The sequence below is a fragment of the Thrips palmi genome, unplaced genomic scaffold (assembly GCF_012932325.1).
Source record: "Thrips palmi isolate BJ-2018 unplaced genomic scaffold, TpBJ-2018v1 HiC_scaffold_10, whole genome shotgun sequence".
NCBI lineage: Eukaryota > Metazoa > Arthropoda > Insecta > Thysanoptera > Thripidae > Thrips > Thrips palmi.
In genome coordinates this window covers 5,508,659-5,527,196 of record NW_023144621.1, presented here as the reverse complement: position 1 = coordinate 5,527,196, position 18,538 = coordinate 5,508,659, and the positions used below count along the sequence as shown (strand labels likewise).

The following is an 18,538-nucleotide window of genomic DNA, read 5'->3' as shown; positions in this document are numbered from 1 at the left end:
CAGTCGCGGGTTCGAATACTCTGCAAAATTTCTTTTTCCTTTTTAATTTTTCCTCTCTGTCGGAGCGAAAGTAGCTTGAATGACAAATCAGACAGCAGGGCCCTTGGAAGAAAATCAACACTAATCAAGGACCGAAGGGAGAGGCGCGGCTACACGGCCCTTCATAAAACACGGAGCCCAGGTGAATTTCGTCTCGGAGAAGAAGGAGAGAGAGAGAGAGAGAGAGAGAGAGAGAGAGAGAGAGAGAGAGAGAGAGAGAGAGAGAGAGAGAGAGAGAGAGAGAGAGAGAGAGAGAGAGAGAGAGAGAGAATAGAATGGGCGAGAGACCGTGTTTCCCACTAATTATGAAAGAGACATAAGCCCCGGAATGGTCGGAGGAATACGAGACTGGCGCCGCGGAGTGCCCAGGCCTTGGCCGCCTTGGCCCAGGCGGTCGCTCTGTCTCACTCGCACTCATCGGCCCCGCCGCACGGGTGCGAGAGAGACAGCGTCTCTGCCAGGCAGTGCCCAGGCAGTGCCCAGGCAGTGGGACGGAGTGCCCATTAGCAGGCATCAGGGGTGCCAGCCATCGCCGCCTCGCCAAATTTAAATGAAGGGAAAGGAGGGAAAAAAGACTAGACGGCTGCGGGAGGCAGAGGCGGGCAGAGGCCTCCCGGCGGCCCGCGGCCCGCCCCGGGTGACAACCCAATAATAGCGGAAGCATTCTTCGGAATCGCCACCCGGCCACAAATTAATTATGTTCCTCGAGATACGAAGGAGGAAACAGAGAGGGAGAGAGGGAGAGAGGAATGAATCGACTCGGAATCGGGAGCCCACGATGCGTTTCCTCTCCCCGTTATTGCAGTGTAGCCAACAGCCAATCAATGGGGCGCTGCCGTGTTGGCGCTGTTTCGTGCACGAATACTTCTTAACCGGAAACTATACGCAGATTGCGTTTCAAATTAAACTGACTGCGCTTCCGATCGCCGCCCCCTCCTTGTGTTCGTTTGTCTTGTTGGTTCTTATTGCGTTCCACCCTCGCGAATGCTCGCCGGCTCAGTCTGTGCAACTTACAAAAAATTTGTTTTTCGTTACAGGAATTTTTTAAAAGTCTCTTCAATTTTATTTCTTTGGAAAAAGTATGCGCAGGTGCTTTGAAAAGAATAGTACTCTCATCATTCAATTCAGTGTCAATAGCAAAATTTCTGGAGGTTCGTGACAACTTTTATTTTCTTCGAGCTGACTACACTTCAGGCTACGTGTGGCAAACTGGACATCATTGGCTGCTAGCAAGAGGGGGAGGGGGGAGTGTGAGTGAAGGGGTGAGTCAATATTCAGTCGCGTTTGTTTGGCAAAGAGCGGCCAGTCACGCCACAGAGCGCCTGGCACGCGAAATGATATTCCGTGTCGAGTTGGAAAATGACTTCTGTTATTGGCGGAAAACGAAGGTCCGTAATGCTAAATTACTCGAGGACACGTGAAGGGTTTTGTTTGTCTGTCCGTCAGAAGGGCCTTTACGATACCCTGCTGCAGACACTGCTGCAGCAAATGCCTCAAAATTGAATTACGGCCGAAAGTGTCTGGTGCGCGCTGCCAGGCGCTGCCAGCCACGCAACGCGAACGCTCCTACAACTTTATAACATTCATGTCGCAGAAACACGTATGCGTCATCGTGTACCTACAAATGTAAACAAAAAATCATTTATGGGAATCGGGAGAGGCTTATTTATGGGTCGGTGCATCTTGGGTCTTAAGTTACGGGCGTGCGAGTTTGTTGCCCGCAGGTTGGCAGTCTTATTGGCGCGCGGGCACTGCCAGGCACGCCATGCAGCCGTACCAACTGTCCAAAACTTTGCACCCGGTTCAGTTTCGTGGGCCACTTTCCCCACCGAAGGTGCGGTTTGGTGCGGTGCAACGGAAGGCCGTGAAAAGATCCAGCAAGTTCTCCCAGTGATCACTTCGCCCTAGGTTGGCAGTGGTGACACATTCAGGGAGTCTATCTCGTCTTTCTACTCAAAAATTATTTGAAAAGTTATTTCAAAAATATGTGGGAATTCCCTGAAAAGTGCGTTGGAGTTTTTGAGATTTTTGAAAGTTGTGTGGCAACTTCGCCCCCACAAATTCTCCAGGAATTTCCAACATATTTTTTCAGCAGTGTCGAGTTGCCGGTCAGGGGAAAAAAGACTATGGACGTCGGCAGCCAGCGGGACTCGAACCCTGGTCCATTCACTTCGGGGGCCGCCTCGGTAGCCCCGGCGTCACCTCCCATGCACACAAGTAAGAAATCCTGAGGAGCTTTGCCAGGGCTCTGCCAAGTGGTTCCCCAGACGGGCAATAAGGTGCAGGCTCTGCTCTGCACTCACTGACACGCAACCGATATTTCTCATACCTGCCAATAAAGAATTCCCACGGCGTGTCCACTCCGGTTCCATGGCGAGTTCATCACAGCGCCGCTATATTTCTCATACTCCACGACGCGAAATGAAAAAGAAGTCACGGAGGAGAGAGAAAAGACGTGACCTATAAAGCAAAACCAGAATTTTCTTTTTTTCCCTGGCACCTCCAACCGCAGCCAAGTACAAACACAACTTTGTTGAGGTCTCGCCGACTGTCAAACTCGAACACGAGGGAGGAGCCGGTAGAGAGAAAGAAAGAGAGAGGCCAGGGGGGGGAGTGACCGGCTTGAGGAGCGTCGTTCGCTTCTTTGCACAAATAAAAAAACAAAAAAGGTCAGTCTATAAAACCGCACGAAAAATACGCAGACATGCAGCTGCATAACCCATCTTTCCCCATTCTGTCCCACTCTCCGCATCCCTTCCGAAGCCACCCCTCGCGAAAGTACGACTACAAAACGAAACACAAAAAGCCGAAAAAAAGGGAAGCCACTCGCGGTGCTCTTTATGAGGTAAACAGAGCAAAAAGAATGAACGCCGCGCGCCGCCAACTGATATCAATAAATATATGGGGGTTTGAGGAGGAAATCGCCGTTTTGGGCTGTTTAGAGGCAATCGCACGCCCGACTGACTTCGTAATGGGGGAGTGAGCGAGTGTGTGCGACTGTGTGTGTGAGTGTGAATGTGTGTGTGAAGTGGCGGTACTGCTGGTGGTGTGTTTGCCCTTGCCACCATTTTCAGCTCGTTGCTCCGACTGTTTGCAACGTCTCTTGACCCACACTCGGTGGACAGTTGCGACACACTTCAACCCCTGTTTTAGGGTTTTGCAATGTGGAGTGATAGCCGAAAAACTATAGAAATCTTTTTTCGAGGTGTGAAAGGGTATGTATACTTCATAGCAACTTTGACATTGATGTTGGGTTTAGGACAAAAGTATTTCATAGGCACTCAAAGGCAGTATGATGAGATTTTTAAAATAATTTTTTAGCTTTTTCACAGAATTTGAAAAGAAAAAAAAAACTTGCCTGTCACGACGAACCTTGTCTTCCCTCCGGCTGATGACCCCTCCCCCTCCCACGGTGGTGGCCTCCTCACCCCCAGCCACCCCCGCCGCATCGCACACTTCGCCCACGCGCCGAGCCGGATGAGAGAGAGAGAGAGAGAGAGAGAGAGAGAGAGAGAGAGAGAGAGAGAGAGAGAGAGAGAGAGAGAGAAGAGAGAGGGAGAGAGAGAGAGAGAAAGAGAGAGAGCCGTATCCGCAAAAGGCGTGCGAAATCATAACGCTCCCTGATTAGCGCGTGGAGACGAATAATCAACAAAAACAACAACAGCAAAAGCACAGCGCGATCCTCATTACACACTGGAATTTTTTTCACCCTTATTTTTCATCCTTCCCTTGACTTGATGCACGTCGTCTTGTTGTTGTTGTCGTCGTCGTCGTCGCCGTCTCCCCGCACACCTTCGCACCGCTCCGTCTCACGACCAACCCCTTCTCAGTTTCCTCTCCTTTTCCCCACCCCCGCAAACAGCCGCGTCATCGCCATCAGAAGCAATAACATATCCTATTTCAATTGTCCTCATCGCCCGACGTCCCTCGCCACACGTCGTCTCTCTCTCTCTCTCTCTCTCTCTCTCTCTCTCTCTCTCTCTCTCTCTCTCTCTCTCTCTCTCTCTCTCTCTCTCTCTCTCACACACACACACACACACACACACACACACACACACACACACACAGTCAGAGTGGAGACCGCACGGCGAGCGTCTTTGCCGCCAATTACCAAATTGGTCGGAGCGTCTTGGCGCCAATAACCGTAAACTTTTACGCGGGCGATTTTGGACTGGTTAGTCGGCGCTGTGAGGCGGCGCGTGTCCCCGTAACGGCGCGAGGCCCGGGCCGCAGTTGGCAACACTTGGCTCTCGGACTGTACAACCCTTTCCCTGTAATATGACACTGTGGAACAGCGCCGCGGAGGGCGCACAGTGGGCCGAGGGCCGGTGGAGGCGGTCAAAATCCTAGCAGCGTGTTCAGCTCCAGAGTCGCTAAACAGGACCCGAACCGAACGTGTGACCCCACCAATGGACCCCACTCGTTCGGAGAGCAATCCATTGGTGGGGCCACACGTTCGGTTGGAGTCCTGTTGTTTAGCAACTCAGGAGCTCAAAACGCTTCAAGGGTTTTGACCGCCTCGGCCGGTCTTCTCGCCCACTGTGGGGCGGCTGCGGCGCGGTACAGTCCTCCCCAAAAAGGGCTGCACGTAGCAATTTAAAAGAAAAAGATGGCGTGTGACGAATATCTTGTTTCCGAAAGGTGCGGCGACGTCTTACTCTGCGAGCGTGACGATTGAAAAATAATAAAAGGGATATTGAAAGGCATTACGACAACTCACCCCCAACCCCATCGCGTCGCGTCGCCGCCACCCCAGCATGAGGTTGCATTGCTTTCTGCAGTGAAATGTAAGATAAATAATAACGAAGGGGCCGCGCTAAGCCTTGCGACCACGTACTGCACCCTGCCAGAAAGAAAACACGAGTCGGCCCCGTCTTTCTGGCAGTGTTCCACATTCGTCAGAGCCGCGCTTGTGTATCAAACGCGCGTTTACTGGACCTCTGAAGAAGCGCAGTGCCGCCACTGTGAAGTTTCGCAGAGATTATTTAGAGAGGCGTGTCCATTCCAAATGATGTTGAAACCCACAAAGTTGGAGATGAAAGCCATACGTCGAGGGCAATCTGAAAGGAATCGCCCTGTTCGTCTTGGATTCAGTCCAGAAGCCGACCAGCAGTGTTATTACCGCTGTCTGAGCCCGGCTCACTGCTCGAAAAAGAAAGAGAAAGAAGAAACCAAAAAGTGCCGCCTGACTTGGGTTCGACTCCCGCCGCCTCCAACTTTCTTTTTGCGAATTGTTTTTTGTCTTGTTTAGGGTTGTCCTGCTTGTTTGAAACTCACCGCCCGCCAGTCCTGACCGGAAATGCCCCTTTCTGTTGCAGTCGCGCGGGGCGGCCGCCCAAGCGCCTCCCCCTGGGCCTGACCCTCCCCGCCAGCCTGCAGGGCCACCCCCAGCTCAAGAAGCACCGCCTGGAGAACGGAGACTTCGCGCCCTTCGAGAACGGCCACCTCGCAGGTAAGACAAGGGCCTTTTTGGCGCACGGTGGGCCAGAAGACCGGTGGAGGCGGTTGAAACTCTCGACGCGTTTTGAGCTCCCCACAATCGCTTAACGGGACTCGAACCGTACGTTTGACCCCACCAATGGATTCCTCATTCGGAGAAAAATCCATTGGTGAGGCCACACGTTCGGTTCGAGCCCCATTTAGCGACCCTGGAGCTCAAAACGCGTGTACAGTTTTGGCCGCCTCCACGGGCCGTCTGACCCACTGTGCGGCTGTTCAAACCGCACCTCAAACAGCCACAGGGAACGCGACGTGCGCGTCGGAGAGGTCTGAATAAGCCTTTCTAAAAGGGCGGGCGCTAGAAGGAGTTGGTGTTCTAATCCTGCCAATCCGATCGTGGAAGAGGGTGGGAGGGAGAGAGGGGAGGCCGCACCTAGCCCGTGCGTGCCGAAGTCAAGTAGCTGGTTGGGGTGGCGCGCTGCCGGCAAACCGCACACAGACAGACCGAGCGCGACGCGGCGCGACGCGTGCAAGCCACTTTTCCCTTTTTTCTGCGGCACCCAAAGTCGAAAATCAGATGAAAACACTTGAAGGGATCGAGGAGGCGCCGCGTATTTGCCCAGCGCGTCTCCCTGCGGGGCTGTAAAGACGCCCTCGGGGCGAGGGAGGCTCTCTCTCCGTCTCTCTCGCACCCTGCCGGCCGGCCCCACGCGAGCGAGAGAGACGGAGAGCGGTGCATGAGCGGCCTGGGCGCGAAGCCGCGAAGCCGCCAAGGCGCCAAAGTGCAAAAGCCACTCGAATTCGGGTTCGAGGTCGCCGACGACAGCGATCGGCTCGACGCGGACACTGCAACAGTCCGGGGGGCGGAAAGGGGTTGGGTGCATAAACAATGAGATGTATTCCATCAGTCGGCCATCTGTCCGGGAACTCACGTGGAAAGTGTCCTCAGCGACTCCCTTTGAGACGTTGTGGCGACCTGTTCCAGGCTCCGACAAGTCCCCCCTGCTGTCCAACGGGTACAACGCGCCGCCCTCGCACCTCCAGGCCATGCAGCAGTTGTACCAACACCCGCTGCTGTCGCCGGGGCTTCCGCCCCTGGCGCCCCAGGCGGGGCCGCACCCCAAGCCCCCCGCGGGGCTCCCCGGCATGGAGGCCATCGCAAAGTGAGTGTGTTGCCACTTCTTTTTTGGCCCCCAGTGTTGCACTCGCCCCCTAACCTCATTCGCCTTTCGCCGCAGCTGGGAGAACTGCCGCGCGGCGTACGAAGACATCGTCAAGCACTTGGAGAGGTGAGTCTTTCTTTTTCTCTGCCTTTAGTTTGGACGCAAGCTTTCCCACGTCAATCACACTAAAATGAAGTTTTTGTCACTGTCCCCGGCGGTGCGCAAGTGACGCAATAATTTTGTTATTGGCCAACCTGGCGGGGGCGCCGCGTTGTGTTGGGTTGGCAGTGCTTCATGCATTCCGCGGATGATTGCGCGGGAATTCAAAAAGGGGAGTGCAAAACTAAAAGCAAAGCCAATACGTTATCGCGGTCGGCTTGTCAATGCGCTTTGAGGGTGGTCACGCAGGCCGCGGCGCGAGTTCAACTCCCGCCAGGATCCGCAGATTTTTTATAAAATGTTTTGTTTTGCGCTCGCTCTTTGAGTTAATTGCAAACGAACGAACCTGTTGCAGGATGCAGCACGAGAGAGGGGACCCCGACGGCCTAGACAACCGGCCGCGGAACCTAACCTCACATAACGGTGAGTTTTCGTCGTACACCGGAAAACTGTGGAAATTGTGGGAATTTGGTGACGAGACGTGGGTGTTCGACAGGCTCCCCCAACGGCCACAGCCCGGTGCTGAACCTCTCCAAGGCGGCGGGGGGCGGCCCGGGCTCCGGCGCCGACTCCAGGGGCTCGGGGGCCGCGTCGCCCGCGGACCAGTCCGACAGCGACCCCGGGGTCTCGGACAAGGACGACGACGAGGATGACGTCATATCGAACCCCGAGGACGACGAGGAGCCCCGACCCTCAGGTGAGAACCAGGCAGTAAACGGACCCGCAGGGTACTTTTGCCGTCGCGGAGATGTAAATGTAAGCCTTTTTCTTTTTGCTCACTTCCACTCAGTGTGGCGACCGTCTCTTCCAGACCTGGCCGACGGCCACGCCGCCAGGGTGGGCAGCTCGCCGCCGGCGGCGTCCCCGCCCCCGTACGGCTCGGCGCTGGGGGCGGCCGCCGTGGGCACCGCGGCCGTGGACCTGGCCGGGGGCGGCCGCGGGGACAGCGACGACGAGAGCGGGGGCGGCAGCGGCAGCGGGGGCGGGGGGGGCGCCCTGGGCACCACGGCGCTGCTCCGCAACATCCAGCGCCTGCTCAAGGTCGCCGCCGAGAACGCGCGCGCCCAGGAGCAGCAGGTGGACCTGGACAAAGGTGAGTGTCATCGCGGAGACCTAAACGCAAGGCAAACGCGCGAAAAAAATTCTCTCCGGGCGGGAGTAGAACCCGCGACGCCCGCGCGCCACTTGCCAGCCGCATGACAAAGGACGCGCTGACGTTTATGGCGCTGGACCAGCATACGTCGACTGCAAAGCGTCCTGGCCGCGCTAGCCGCGCCGTCCCCGGAGGCCGCTCGGAATACATCAGGGGAGCCACCCTCCAGATCGTATCACAGCCACCCCCGTTGACATCCGCGTCGCGTCGACACCCCACGCCGCCCCGCCGCCCCGCCGCCCCGCAGACAGCGTGACCAACATTTTTGTTGTTGTTTTCATACGTTTTAATTTTTTATGTCCGGTTGGATCGGCGGTGACTCAAAGCGGTCAACAACAAGTTCAAAATTTTCACTCCGCCACAGTATTTTGCAATTATTTTTTTTCTAACAAAACCGTCGGTAATACAAGTAGTATTGTCACGCCCGTTCCAATGGACCTTTGATGACAATGTCATAGATTTAGAGGTAAAAAGGCGGCTTTCGATTCTCTCGATGTTCCCCCTCGGCATCGATATCTCGAATCGGCGCTCCAATTTAGCGCCTTCGAGTAGCGTCCGGCCCGACACCGCCGAACACGGACCGCGTTTCAGCGTCCGAGAAATACGGGCGCCGTCGCGACTTTATGGTGTGGGGGTCAGGTCGGCGCGTGAGAGCGTCTCTCTCTCTCTCTCTCTCCCTCCCTCCTCTCTCTCTCTCTCTCTCTCTCTCTCTCTCTCTCTCTCTCTCTCTCTCTCTCTCTGTCTCTCTCTCTGTCTCTCTCTGTCTCTCTCTCTCTCTCTCTCTCTCTCTCTCTCTCTCTCTCTCGCTAATGTGGCACGGGGCGTACTCTGCGCTCCATAACCGTCCGTCTCCTATGTCGGTTGCTAAGCGATGCGCGCCCGCCGACACCTGTGTGTGACCATTTTGCGCGCCCCTTCTTTTGCTCCTCTTGGTTTTCGTTTGTGTTCCGACACCGACAGCGACTTTGTGAGTGTGAGTGTCTGAGTAAAGCGTGTGTTTGTGTGTGAGAGTGCGTGTGTCAGTCTGTCTATATGTCTGTCTGTCTCTGCTGAAAAGTGCTGAAAGAAAATCACGGACGTGTAATTTCGAAATGCCGCAGAAAAAGTCCTCTCCGCGCCGCGACACGCCGAACGGACTGAGTGGCAACCCTATCTTGACCAACACACACACACACATACACACACACAAGTCCATATCGGGTGACAGTCGAACAATAAAGGGCAACCTTTTAGCGGCTCCGATGCGGCCCTGACCACTGATGGTCGCTGCGGACCAGAGAAGCTGGACTTCCCCCTCCCCCTCCACCCCCCTCTCTCCCTCCCCCTCTCCAGGCCCCCTTTCACGTGTGCGACAAAGGGCCTAACTCAACCCGCTGGAATGCGAGGCACACGCGGCACTCCGCGCGATTCGTGTTGCGCTCGCCGCGTTTTATTGTTATTACTATTGTTTGTTGTTGTTGTTGTTGTTGCTATTTTTGTTGTTATTGTTGTTGATGGTTGACTCATGGTTGCGCTGGCAAACACGGTTCCCGGTTTTCCTCAGGTAGCCTGTGGCGATCATTGGCTATTTCCATGGGTTTCCAGGGAAAACCAGGAACCGTTTTTTACCGTAGTCTAGCGGAAAACAAAGCAGTAGCGGTCAGTATTTTAGTACTAGGAGTAGACGAGTGGCATTCGTTCAGGTAGTCGGCGAAACGAGAGAGGGCGAAGTTAGAAAAGGGAGGGAGGGGAAAGAGGGGGGGGGTACTGGGCACTCGCCTGTATTGCACGGGTAGCGCGCTTTGATAGCGCCGAGTGAGAACTCGAGTACCTGTGCGAGTGTCGCTCGAGCCATTCGGACACGTGCCTGCCCGTCTGCCCGTCTGCCTGTCTGTCTGTCCGTCCGTACGTTTGTCGGCCGGCCAAAGCAAACAAGCGAAACATGCGAAGCGCGCGCGGCCCCCCAATTTATTACAATTGTTTGTGCAGGACGCTGTCACTCAGACGGTCAGTGTTTACTCAGACGTTCGCGGCCTCGGCAAATAGTTCAACCCTAATTAAAAACGCCGCTCATTTTTAATCGAACGCATTCTTTTTTTGGTTGTTTCTGCGGTTATCTTTTTTTTTCGAAAAATTTTGGTTGTTTTTGGGTTTGCTTTTTAGTAATAAACTTAAGGTGTGTGTGTGTGTGTGTGTGTGTGTGTGTGTGTGTGTGTGTGTGTGTGTGTGTGTGTGTGTGTGTGTGTGCAAGAAAGAGAGAGGGATAGAGGCCTGAAGATGCACGAGAGCGAGGCAGGCAGAAACATTGAGAACAACGCGTGTGTTCCAACGAAGCAGCAGTAGCAATTCGTCCAACCTCCCGCTCCCCCCTCCCCTCCCCACTTCACACATACACGCACACACTCACACACTCGCACGCAGTGGGCTCGTGCGCGCGGCACTGGTGTCAGCTCCGTAAATCCGTACAAAGTGCTCAAGTAAATCGGTCCAACGAGGACCGGCAAGGCTCCTCCGCTAAAGTGGTACCGTCTGTCTCAAAAAGGTAGTCGACGTTTTTTTTTTCACCGCGCACCAAAGGCTGCAAAAAGTTCGTGATTTTGTCTTTTTTTGTGAGGGTGGGGATCTAAAGTGTTTTTTTAGTTTTTTATTATTGTTGTGTTTTTTAGGTCTTTTTTATTATTTTAAAGTTGTTTTTTTTTTAAAAAATTTTTGTTTTTGTTTAGTTTTTTTGTTTATTTTTGCGTAGTGAATGTGAATGACACTGCATTCCTAGGCGCCCGTTCCCATAAGGCCTGTCCGCTTCTCCTAACGGCGCGTCGTGCCTGATTACTTTCATGTATTCATTAACGGACGCGAGTATCATTTGCCAGGCGCATGTTGCCCGCTGCTTTCCGTTGTTGGAAGATGATTTGTTTAATCAGCCGCGCTCGGCCAATAAATCGAAAGGCTTGTTCGCTTTCCAGTCCGGGAAGGAAAGGACTTCTTTTATTGATGCGAGATTCAAATCAATTAACCACTGGCCGGGGCATGGAGACATCACCTGTGGGAGAGGAAGCACCCACAGCCAGCGCTGCTCTCATAGCCACAGACATTAAACTCAAATGCAAATGCCCTTTTGCACTGGCCTCGCACCAACCTTGGGCCAGCCTTGGGACGGACATTGCCTGGAGAGAGACCGAGTCTGAAACTGAACTAGGGCTTGCGATACGTAAAAATAAAACTCAACAGTCGCAGCTGAAAACTAAAAACTAACGTTTGGTTCATTTCAATTCGTGGATTAAGATCTGCAGGAAAAAAAACCCTGTTGGATTTTGCAGTACCCGCGATCCATGACCCGCCAGACCTTCACACTGCCTCCCTTGAATGACTGGCGCCCCTCTGACCCCCCCCCCTTTTCCCCCCTCCCTCTCGCTTCCTCCGCCCGCCCCAGCGATAGGCTGTCTTTGTGGATGATCGGTTTATCTACAGTGGGGCGTTGCCGAGGAGAAACTGTGTGTCCGTTCGGGTGCATGTTGCGTTTCCCGCTTGTCGTCGGCGTTGTTGTTGTTGTTGCGGCTGCTTGTTGTTGTTGCCGGGTCGCTGCAACACTGACTCGTAAAGCGATGGCTAGCGCCGCGGCGCGGCCGAGTCCGCCACGGCGGGGCACTCAACTGCAAATTTTATTCGCGCACAGACGTGTTAAGTTGTTCAACTCCCGCACACGCAAAGAAGCGCAGACAAAGCGCCTGCAAGTGTGTAAATGCGCTTGTGTGTGTGTGTGTGTGTGTGTGTGTGTGTGTCTGTGTGTGTGCGCGTGCGTGTGTGCGCGCGTGTGTGTGTGTGTGAACGTGGGTTACTGAGTGCGTCCAAGTTGCATGCAAAGTGCCACACTTTGTCCATCCTGTTTTTCGTTATTTAAAAAAAATACAATGCTCACATATTTTTTCTTTCTTTCTTTCTTTCTTTCTTTCTTTCTTTCTTTCTTTCTTTCTTTCTTTCTTTCTTTCTTTCTTTCTTTCTTTCTTTCTTTCTTTCTTTCTTTCTTTCATTTGTTTGGGAACATGATAGTTTTCTGAACGATACTCGATGCGACGTGCAACGACATTTCTAGCTGAGTGACTGACTGATTACATCTCTGCCGTCCGGCGCACGCTCAGACTTTTGACTGCACATTGATCGGAATGGACATGCAGACAGACAGACAGACAGACAGACAGACAGACAGACGAGCAGAGCGACAGGCAGGCAGACAGACAGACAGACGGCACGGGTGCATCTGCTGCTACCTGTTGTCGGTGGACGCGTGGCTGGCGTGGCTGTCCAAACAGGTGCCCGGGCCACGCCTTCGACGGGGACGTCAAGGACACACGCTCTACAAATTGGTGGTGCTTCCCTGTGTTGCAGCCGAGCTCAAGATGGACGTGCTGCGCGAGCGGGAGCTCAAGGAGAGTCTGGAGAGGCAGCTCATGGACGAGACGAGGACGAGAAGTGAGTACACAACTTCTCAAAATTTGAAAATCTCGCATATCTGGTTTGTTTTTTAATCGAATCGGAGCAGCCTTGTTTCGATTCGATTCCGTTTCAAACGATTGACAAGCCTGAAGTCTGCGCTCCAGCGCTACTCGCCTCGCGAAGCCGCGAAGTCCGCCTTTGCAGTGCAGTGCGGCGTGTTCGGACGCGCCTCGCTTTCTCTTCCGGTGTGCGTACAACGCGTGTGATTGGCCGCGTCACGCCCCATCAGCCCATCGGGCACACTGCTAAACACGGGGGTCATCTTCTGGCAGACTGATTCTGTAGCGGGTCGCCGCCGTGGCGATACCGTCCCGTCACACAGAAGTGCCGCCGGGTTGCCTACCCTCGCCACGGCAGGGGCGCTAGAGCTCGGCTGAGCTAGGCTGGTGCCCAGTGGGCCAGAAGACCGGTGGAGGCGCTCAAAATCCCGGACGCGTTTTGAGCTCCAGAGTCGCTAAATGGGACTCGGACCGAGCGTGTGACCCCACCAATGCGGATCGCTCTCAGGACGAGCAATCCATTGGTGGGTCACACATTCGGTTCGAGTCCTGCTTAGCGACTCTGGAGCTAAAAATGCGTCTGGACTTTTGGCCGCCTCCGCCGGTCTTCTGGCCCACTGTGCGGTGGTGGGAAACCCGAACCGTGCCGTGCCGCGGTCTCGCACATCTCCCTCCTCTCCGTCGTCGCGCTGCGTGACCACCGCCTTGCAGGAAAAGGTTCCGCTCGGGCGGCGGCAAAAGTCGGGGTTGTTATTGACCGTCGAGGCAGCCAAGGCGGCGCTGCCCGGTCTATTTCACTGTAGCAGCGCGCTGGCCGCGCCAGCGCCTTCTCGTTTAAAAGCACCCGTCATTTCCGCAGTCTGTCATAGCGCATCCGGCTGCCGTTTCAATATCTTTTTGCCACCAAAGTACCAAAGGACACCGACCTGGACGACTTTTCTTCTGTCTCGTTAGCCGCAACGGACCACATCTCCAAGCCGAGATGGCCGCCAAGTTATTGTTCCGTTTTTCTGCTTCCGGTTTCGATTCCTCCGATCTACACCTTTTTTTTTCGGGGAAACATAACGGACGAATTGATATGTCATTTTGGACGGTTTATGGCAGTCACGCAAATTAGGCGGCGGGGCCCAGCAGACGACATTTCCGGAAAAGGTCGCGATGGCTGTCTCAGAACTGTTGTTGTTTTCGTTGCTGTTAGTTGTTGTTGTTGTTACCTCTCAGGTGCCCGCGGAAGATAAGGCGCAGCACGTGCTTAAAGCGCACAAGACCATTTTCAATTCGACGTGTGTTGTGTGTGTGTGTGTGTGTTGTGTGTGTGTGTGTGTGACCGAAACGCGCACTAAACTCGTGTTGCTGTGTTATCGCCGGTGGACAGACAGACAGACAGACAGACGGACAGACAGAAAATCAGACCTAAACAGCCAGCCAGCCAGACAGACAGACAGACGGACTAATTTCCAGGCGACACTGGAAGGACAGTGCCGGGCCGGCCGCTCCCCCGGGACGGCCTGGGTCTCGGTCTGCATGTCTTAGACGGCGCTTGGTCGCCGCTACGCCGCTACGCTGCTAATCAGCGTCTGGATGTGGATTTCATGGCGTCCCCGGGGACACACTGCACAATGGCCTTCCCCTTCGAGGTCTTCCCCGACGTCCCGGACTACTGGCTCCACTGACGCGGTTTCCTAATGGCGTCGCCCAATCTGACCTTTCAGTCCCAAATGCCTTCAGTCCCTTCACCATATTTCATTCCGGCCGGCGTCTGCAGGGCGGCGTCGCCGTGGCCGCGCGGTCAACGACGCAGACCGCGGGGCCGAAAGGTCCCGGGTTCGAACACCCGCGCCGCGCGGACCACACGCAGTGCCGCGACGCGCGCTTAGCAACGTTGTCACACTCTCACGCGTTTAGCGCTAATTTGCGCGTCTATAGGCACGGTGCGTTCCCTACCAATTCGGTGTCGTGAGGCTGCAGACGCCGTCGACGGGCACTGGATGGCCTAGCTTTCGCACCGAGAGGAACGATGCTTCACGCATAAAAATCCAGAGCTGGGAAGACGCCTCCCAGAAATATTAGTTTGGATCGGATAAAGTGCGTTGACGCGATTTCTGACCCAAGTGATCTTAGAGGTTGCCTTGCCCGCCCCAGGCCCGCCCCAAGACAATGGCGTGCGGCGCGGCCTCGCCCCTTCCAGGGCCCCTTGCAGGCCCCTTGCAGGCCCCGCGCTAATGCGAACCCGAATCCGAGTCAGCTCCCGTTTCTCCCCCTGGATTTAATTAAGTGCGATTGCCACTAAGAAGCGGCCCGAGACTCGGTCCAGTTTACGACGGACAACAGACGCAATGCAAAGGGAAGGGCTGCAGTCCGAGCTCTCTATCTCTCTCCCTCCCTCGCGGCCCTGCGGGACGCCCCGTGGGTGCGAGAGAGGCGGCCCGCCGGGAGGCGCTGTCACCGGACACCGGGGAGGGCTTGGCGGGGTGTGTTGCCGGCGTTGCTGTGTTCCTGCTGGTGGCGCGGCCTTCTCATTGTCGAGATGATACAGTCCGGGCGACTCGGGGCTTAGGGGGCTTTGCTGGACCAGCGAGCATCAATATTCCAAGTAACCAGTTGGTCCAGGCTGTCGTGTTTGCTCCTTGTTTCCCCCTGGATTTCAAGGGTATCATCATTTCTCCAGGCACAGTTCAGCACTGTTTTACAACTTTGAAAAATTACTAGTGGTGTTAGAACTTAAACTTTTGGCGGTAAAACCAACAAGAATTGAGGCAATTGCAACGCCCGGTTGTTGTTGTTGTTGAGTGACCGTGACGCGTCCTTCCGTTCCCCTTTCCCCACCACGCTTCGCAGCTGTTGCCGCCAAAAGCCAGCATCCCGCCAGTTTTGATAGCTCAGGCGCTAAGAGTGTGGGTCGGAGACGTTGAGTGCCCGGGTTCAAATCCTCCCAAACTCAATGTTTTTTTGTTTTTTTTGTTGTTGTGACGATTGTGACGACGGCGTGACGACGTGACAGCGACGTGACAGCGACGTGGCTGGCGACACGGCGGGCGACACGGAGGGGCGACGTGTGACGAGGCGCATTCGAAACCGGATCCCCTTGGCCACGACCGATGTGTAATTGAATTAAAGAATCACTCAGTCAGTCGAGAGCCGTTCCGGAGAATCGTTATTCCGTCGGCCCGTCTCTCTCGCGCGCTCACGGGGTTGTCCCGTATGGGTGCGAGGGAGACAGAGTGACGACACGAGTATTTCGGAATCAGTCCGCAGGCAGAGCAAACGCGGAGGGAAAAAGACCCTGCTGTGTCAAATCAACAATCCTTCGATCCAGCCACACAGAAAGCCGGCAAGCGGACTACCTGACATCGCCCCGGCTGGATCGAATTTAAATGTCGTCTGCGAAACACCGAGCACTGTAGGGTGTTGTTGTTGTTTTTTTTCCCACTCCGAGCGGTTTTTCTGACTTCCTCCGTTTTCCGTGTGTTGCAGTGTTGTGGCAGAAGCGACTCCAGAAAGAGAGGAAAGCCCGGCGGCGCCTCCAGGAGCAGCTGGAGCTGGAGATGAAGCGGCGCGCGCAGCTGGAGGACGCCCTGCGCGGAGGCAACGGTAAGGACCTCTCTCTCGCACTCACGGGGCGGGACGGGGCGATTAGAGTCAGTCTGTTGGAAGGCATGCAGATGCAACCTACGTTACGTTCGGTCACAGTGCCCCCCGGCAACCCGACGGCAACCTCACGCACTCCCCGTGCACCCCCGCCCCCAAGTCTGCTGCAACTTGAGCCCCAGTGGCCTTGCACGCCGTTCGGACGCTTCGGGACGCGGCTGATCCGAGGCGACGGAACAGAACCAAGCCTGTCATTCCAACTCGTCTTTTCTCTCTCTCTCTCTCTCTCTCTCTCTCTCTCTCTCTCTCTCTCTCTCTCTCTCTCTCTCTCTCTCTCTCTCTCTCTCGTTACCTCGCCTCATCAATCAGAGTGTACTTTTAGTCGATCACGGGCTGCATTGGCGCAGTGCGGTGCAAGCGAAACCCGATCCCTCCAGGGCGATTCCGCACAGCGTCGCTCTGTCTCTCTCGCACCCCCGCGGGTCTCGCCACGAGTGCGAGAGAGACAGCGGCTACGCCTTGACCGTTTTGTCCGAGACACTAAGCAGAAATGACCGTCATCAAAGGGCACCGTAAGGACCAGCCTTGCCCTTTCTGGTAATGATACTCTTTTCAAATTGCCCGCCGACCGCATATTCATTTTGTGTCAAATTGTATCGAAGATGGCGGCGGTGCTCTGTAATCAGCCGGGACGGTACAGCATGGCCGCGCCGTATGGTGACATGGAAGGCACTGCGAAAAAAATGGTTAAGGAATTGGATTGTTACGCTAAGAGCTGAGAAGGAGTTCCCCCTGCGGTCATCCAATCGGTGGGGGGCTTGCGGCCGTTGACCTTGCACCAGCTGTGAGTTTGCACCGTTCTGCACACAGATGTCGTGCCGAGGGAGCTGGACCTGGACCGGAAGTCGAAGCCTGGGGACCAGCAGAAGCTGGAGCCGCAACCGGAAGTACCGAAGCAGGGCTCGCCGTCGCCACAGCCGCAGCACCACCAACTTCACCACCACGGCCAGCACCAACAACAGCAGCAACTGCAACAGCAACATCAGCAACAACATCAACAACAACAGCAACAGCAGCAGCTTCAGCAACAGAAACACCAGCAGACCTCACCTGTGCCCGACAGAGAACGCCAGTCGCCCGCTGTGCTTGGTAGGTGTGGTGTGATTCGAGTTTGATATTCGGTCGACTTTATTCGACATTAACGTTTCTCTTTCGCTTTCGATTCCAGATTCGCGGGCAAGCTACTACAAAAACTCGGTGCTCTTCGGAGGGGCGTCGTAAGATTGCCCAATAAGAAACCCGTTTTCCTTCTCTAGAAAACTAAGCCGGTGTAATTTAGTGAACGGAACTGTTGGTATACGTGTGTAAATACGATGGCTTCTTCTTTCAGTCGTACCTAAGCTCCATCTTTTATAACTTATTTATAGAGAGCCCATTTTGAGGGTGATTGAAGACAAATTGTACAAAGTAATTTAAGTGTGTACAGTGTAGATGTAAATATAATGTAACGATCCAGTGTTAACTGTACAGTTTTCGTGTGCACTGGCATAATTTATACCCGTTCCCATATCGCCTAGCAATGCTACATTTATGAAACAGTTGAACCAATTGGTTCATAAAAACCACTAAAACTACAGCGTCGCTTCCGTCTTAGTCGAGCCAAACCTTCCCACCGAAAAAAAATGCAGCTCTTCACTCAGCAATGCACTGCCCAGTTTGTGTTATTCGATTTGCGAAGTAGCGATCGTTGTCAGTAATCGTGTACATGTCGCAACGGAATGATTTTAAGTATACTAGTAGCTATTAACGTGGCTCGAGAGCCCTTTACACTTTAAGAAATTTTTGTGATACTTCATGTGAATTATATATTATATCTAGCATAAGCGGATCGTCGTAGAATCGTTGGCATAAGTCAAAGCTTTGTTGATAACGCCAGAGACCTCGCCTGCTTCAACAAACTTTAGGTCACTTCCTTTCGCTCCCAACGAGTAGCGCCGTCACATTGTTCTTAACCCCTTTCCTTGGCATAATTATAGTAGCTTTGGGAGCCCTTTTTACATTGAAACTACAAGCTCGAGGCTGTCGGGCGAAAAGTCTCAGCAGTTTGATGGCGTCTTTGAATAAACCTGTACCTTAAAAAATGAGTCTGTGTTGCTGTTCTTCTTTTTTGTAACCCCAACAGACCAAAAATGGTTCTGCGCACTCTTTTCCTCCACAACGTGTTTGCTGAGAGAAATGGTAGACACTTCTCCTTCCAAGGGGGCGATCCACTCCAGTGCCGAAATGGGCGGTGACACTGCGTGGGGCGTGGCGGGGCGGGGCGGGCGGGGCGGGGTGGGGCGCCTCGAGGGGCGTCGTGGCGCTGCCGAGTGGAGGGGGCAAACAGACAGACATTCAGACCAATGCGCGGGCAAAGCCGGGCTGAGCCCCGCCGGGGGCATTCCGTTGGGCCACCGCGACGCCGCGCCGCCCCCACGCCCCCGCGCCGCCCCCGCTACGCCCCCGCGGCTCCCTCCCCCACTCCGCGG

General features: G+C 54.6%; 2 protein-coding genes across 2 annotated transcripts in view; both read left to right on the top strand.

Annotated features, from left to right (window-relative positions):
• Positions 1-10,691, top strand: part of LOC117654496 (dachshund homolog 1-like) — a 28,071-nt gene extending 17,380 nt beyond the window's left edge. The window contains exons 3-9 of the mRNA XM_034401163.1: positions 5,358-5,491; positions 6,464-6,641; positions 6,717-6,767; positions 7,156-7,223; positions 7,297-7,497; positions 7,591-7,663; positions 10,679-10,691. Coding sequence (XP_034257054.1) covers positions 5,358-5,491; positions 6,464-6,641; positions 6,717-6,767; positions 7,156-7,223; positions 7,297-7,497; positions 7,591-7,663; positions 10,679-10,691 — 718 coding nt within the window. The remainder of the gene's footprint in view (positions 1-5,357; positions 5,492-6,463; positions 6,642-6,716; positions 6,768-7,155; positions 7,224-7,296; positions 7,498-7,590; positions 7,664-10,678) is intronic.
• Positions 7,790-18,154, top strand: LOC117648445 (putative cyclin-dependent serine/threonine-protein kinase DDB_G0272797/DDB_G0274007). The gene is made up of 5 exons (XM_034390951.1): positions 7,790-7,893; positions 12,316-12,399; positions 15,897-16,013; positions 16,881-17,159; positions 17,239-18,154. The coding sequence occupies exons 2-5, from the start codon at positions 12,327-12,329 to the stop codon at positions 17,289-17,291; spliced, it is 522 nt and encodes a 173-aa protein (XP_034246842.1). The 5' UTR covers positions 7,790-7,893; positions 12,316-12,326; the 3' UTR covers positions 17,292-18,154.
• Positions 18,155-18,538: the final 384 nt, after the last annotated feature.

Bases quoted from the DNA above. Each gene is read 5' to 3' on its own strand.
- LOC117648445 (XM_034390951.1), top strand. From the start codon at position 12,327: ATGGACGTGCTGCGCGAGCGGGAGCTCAAGGAGAGTCTGGAGAGGCAG. The intron at 16,014-16,880 runs GTAAGGACCTCT...TTCTGCACACAG, and splicing joins CGCCCTGCGCGGAGGCAACG to ATGTCGTGCCGAGGGAGCTG. The intron at 17,160-17,238 runs GTAGGTGTGGTG...TTTCGATTCCAG, and splicing joins CCAGTCGCCCGCTGTGCTTG to ATTCGCGGGCAAGCTACTAC.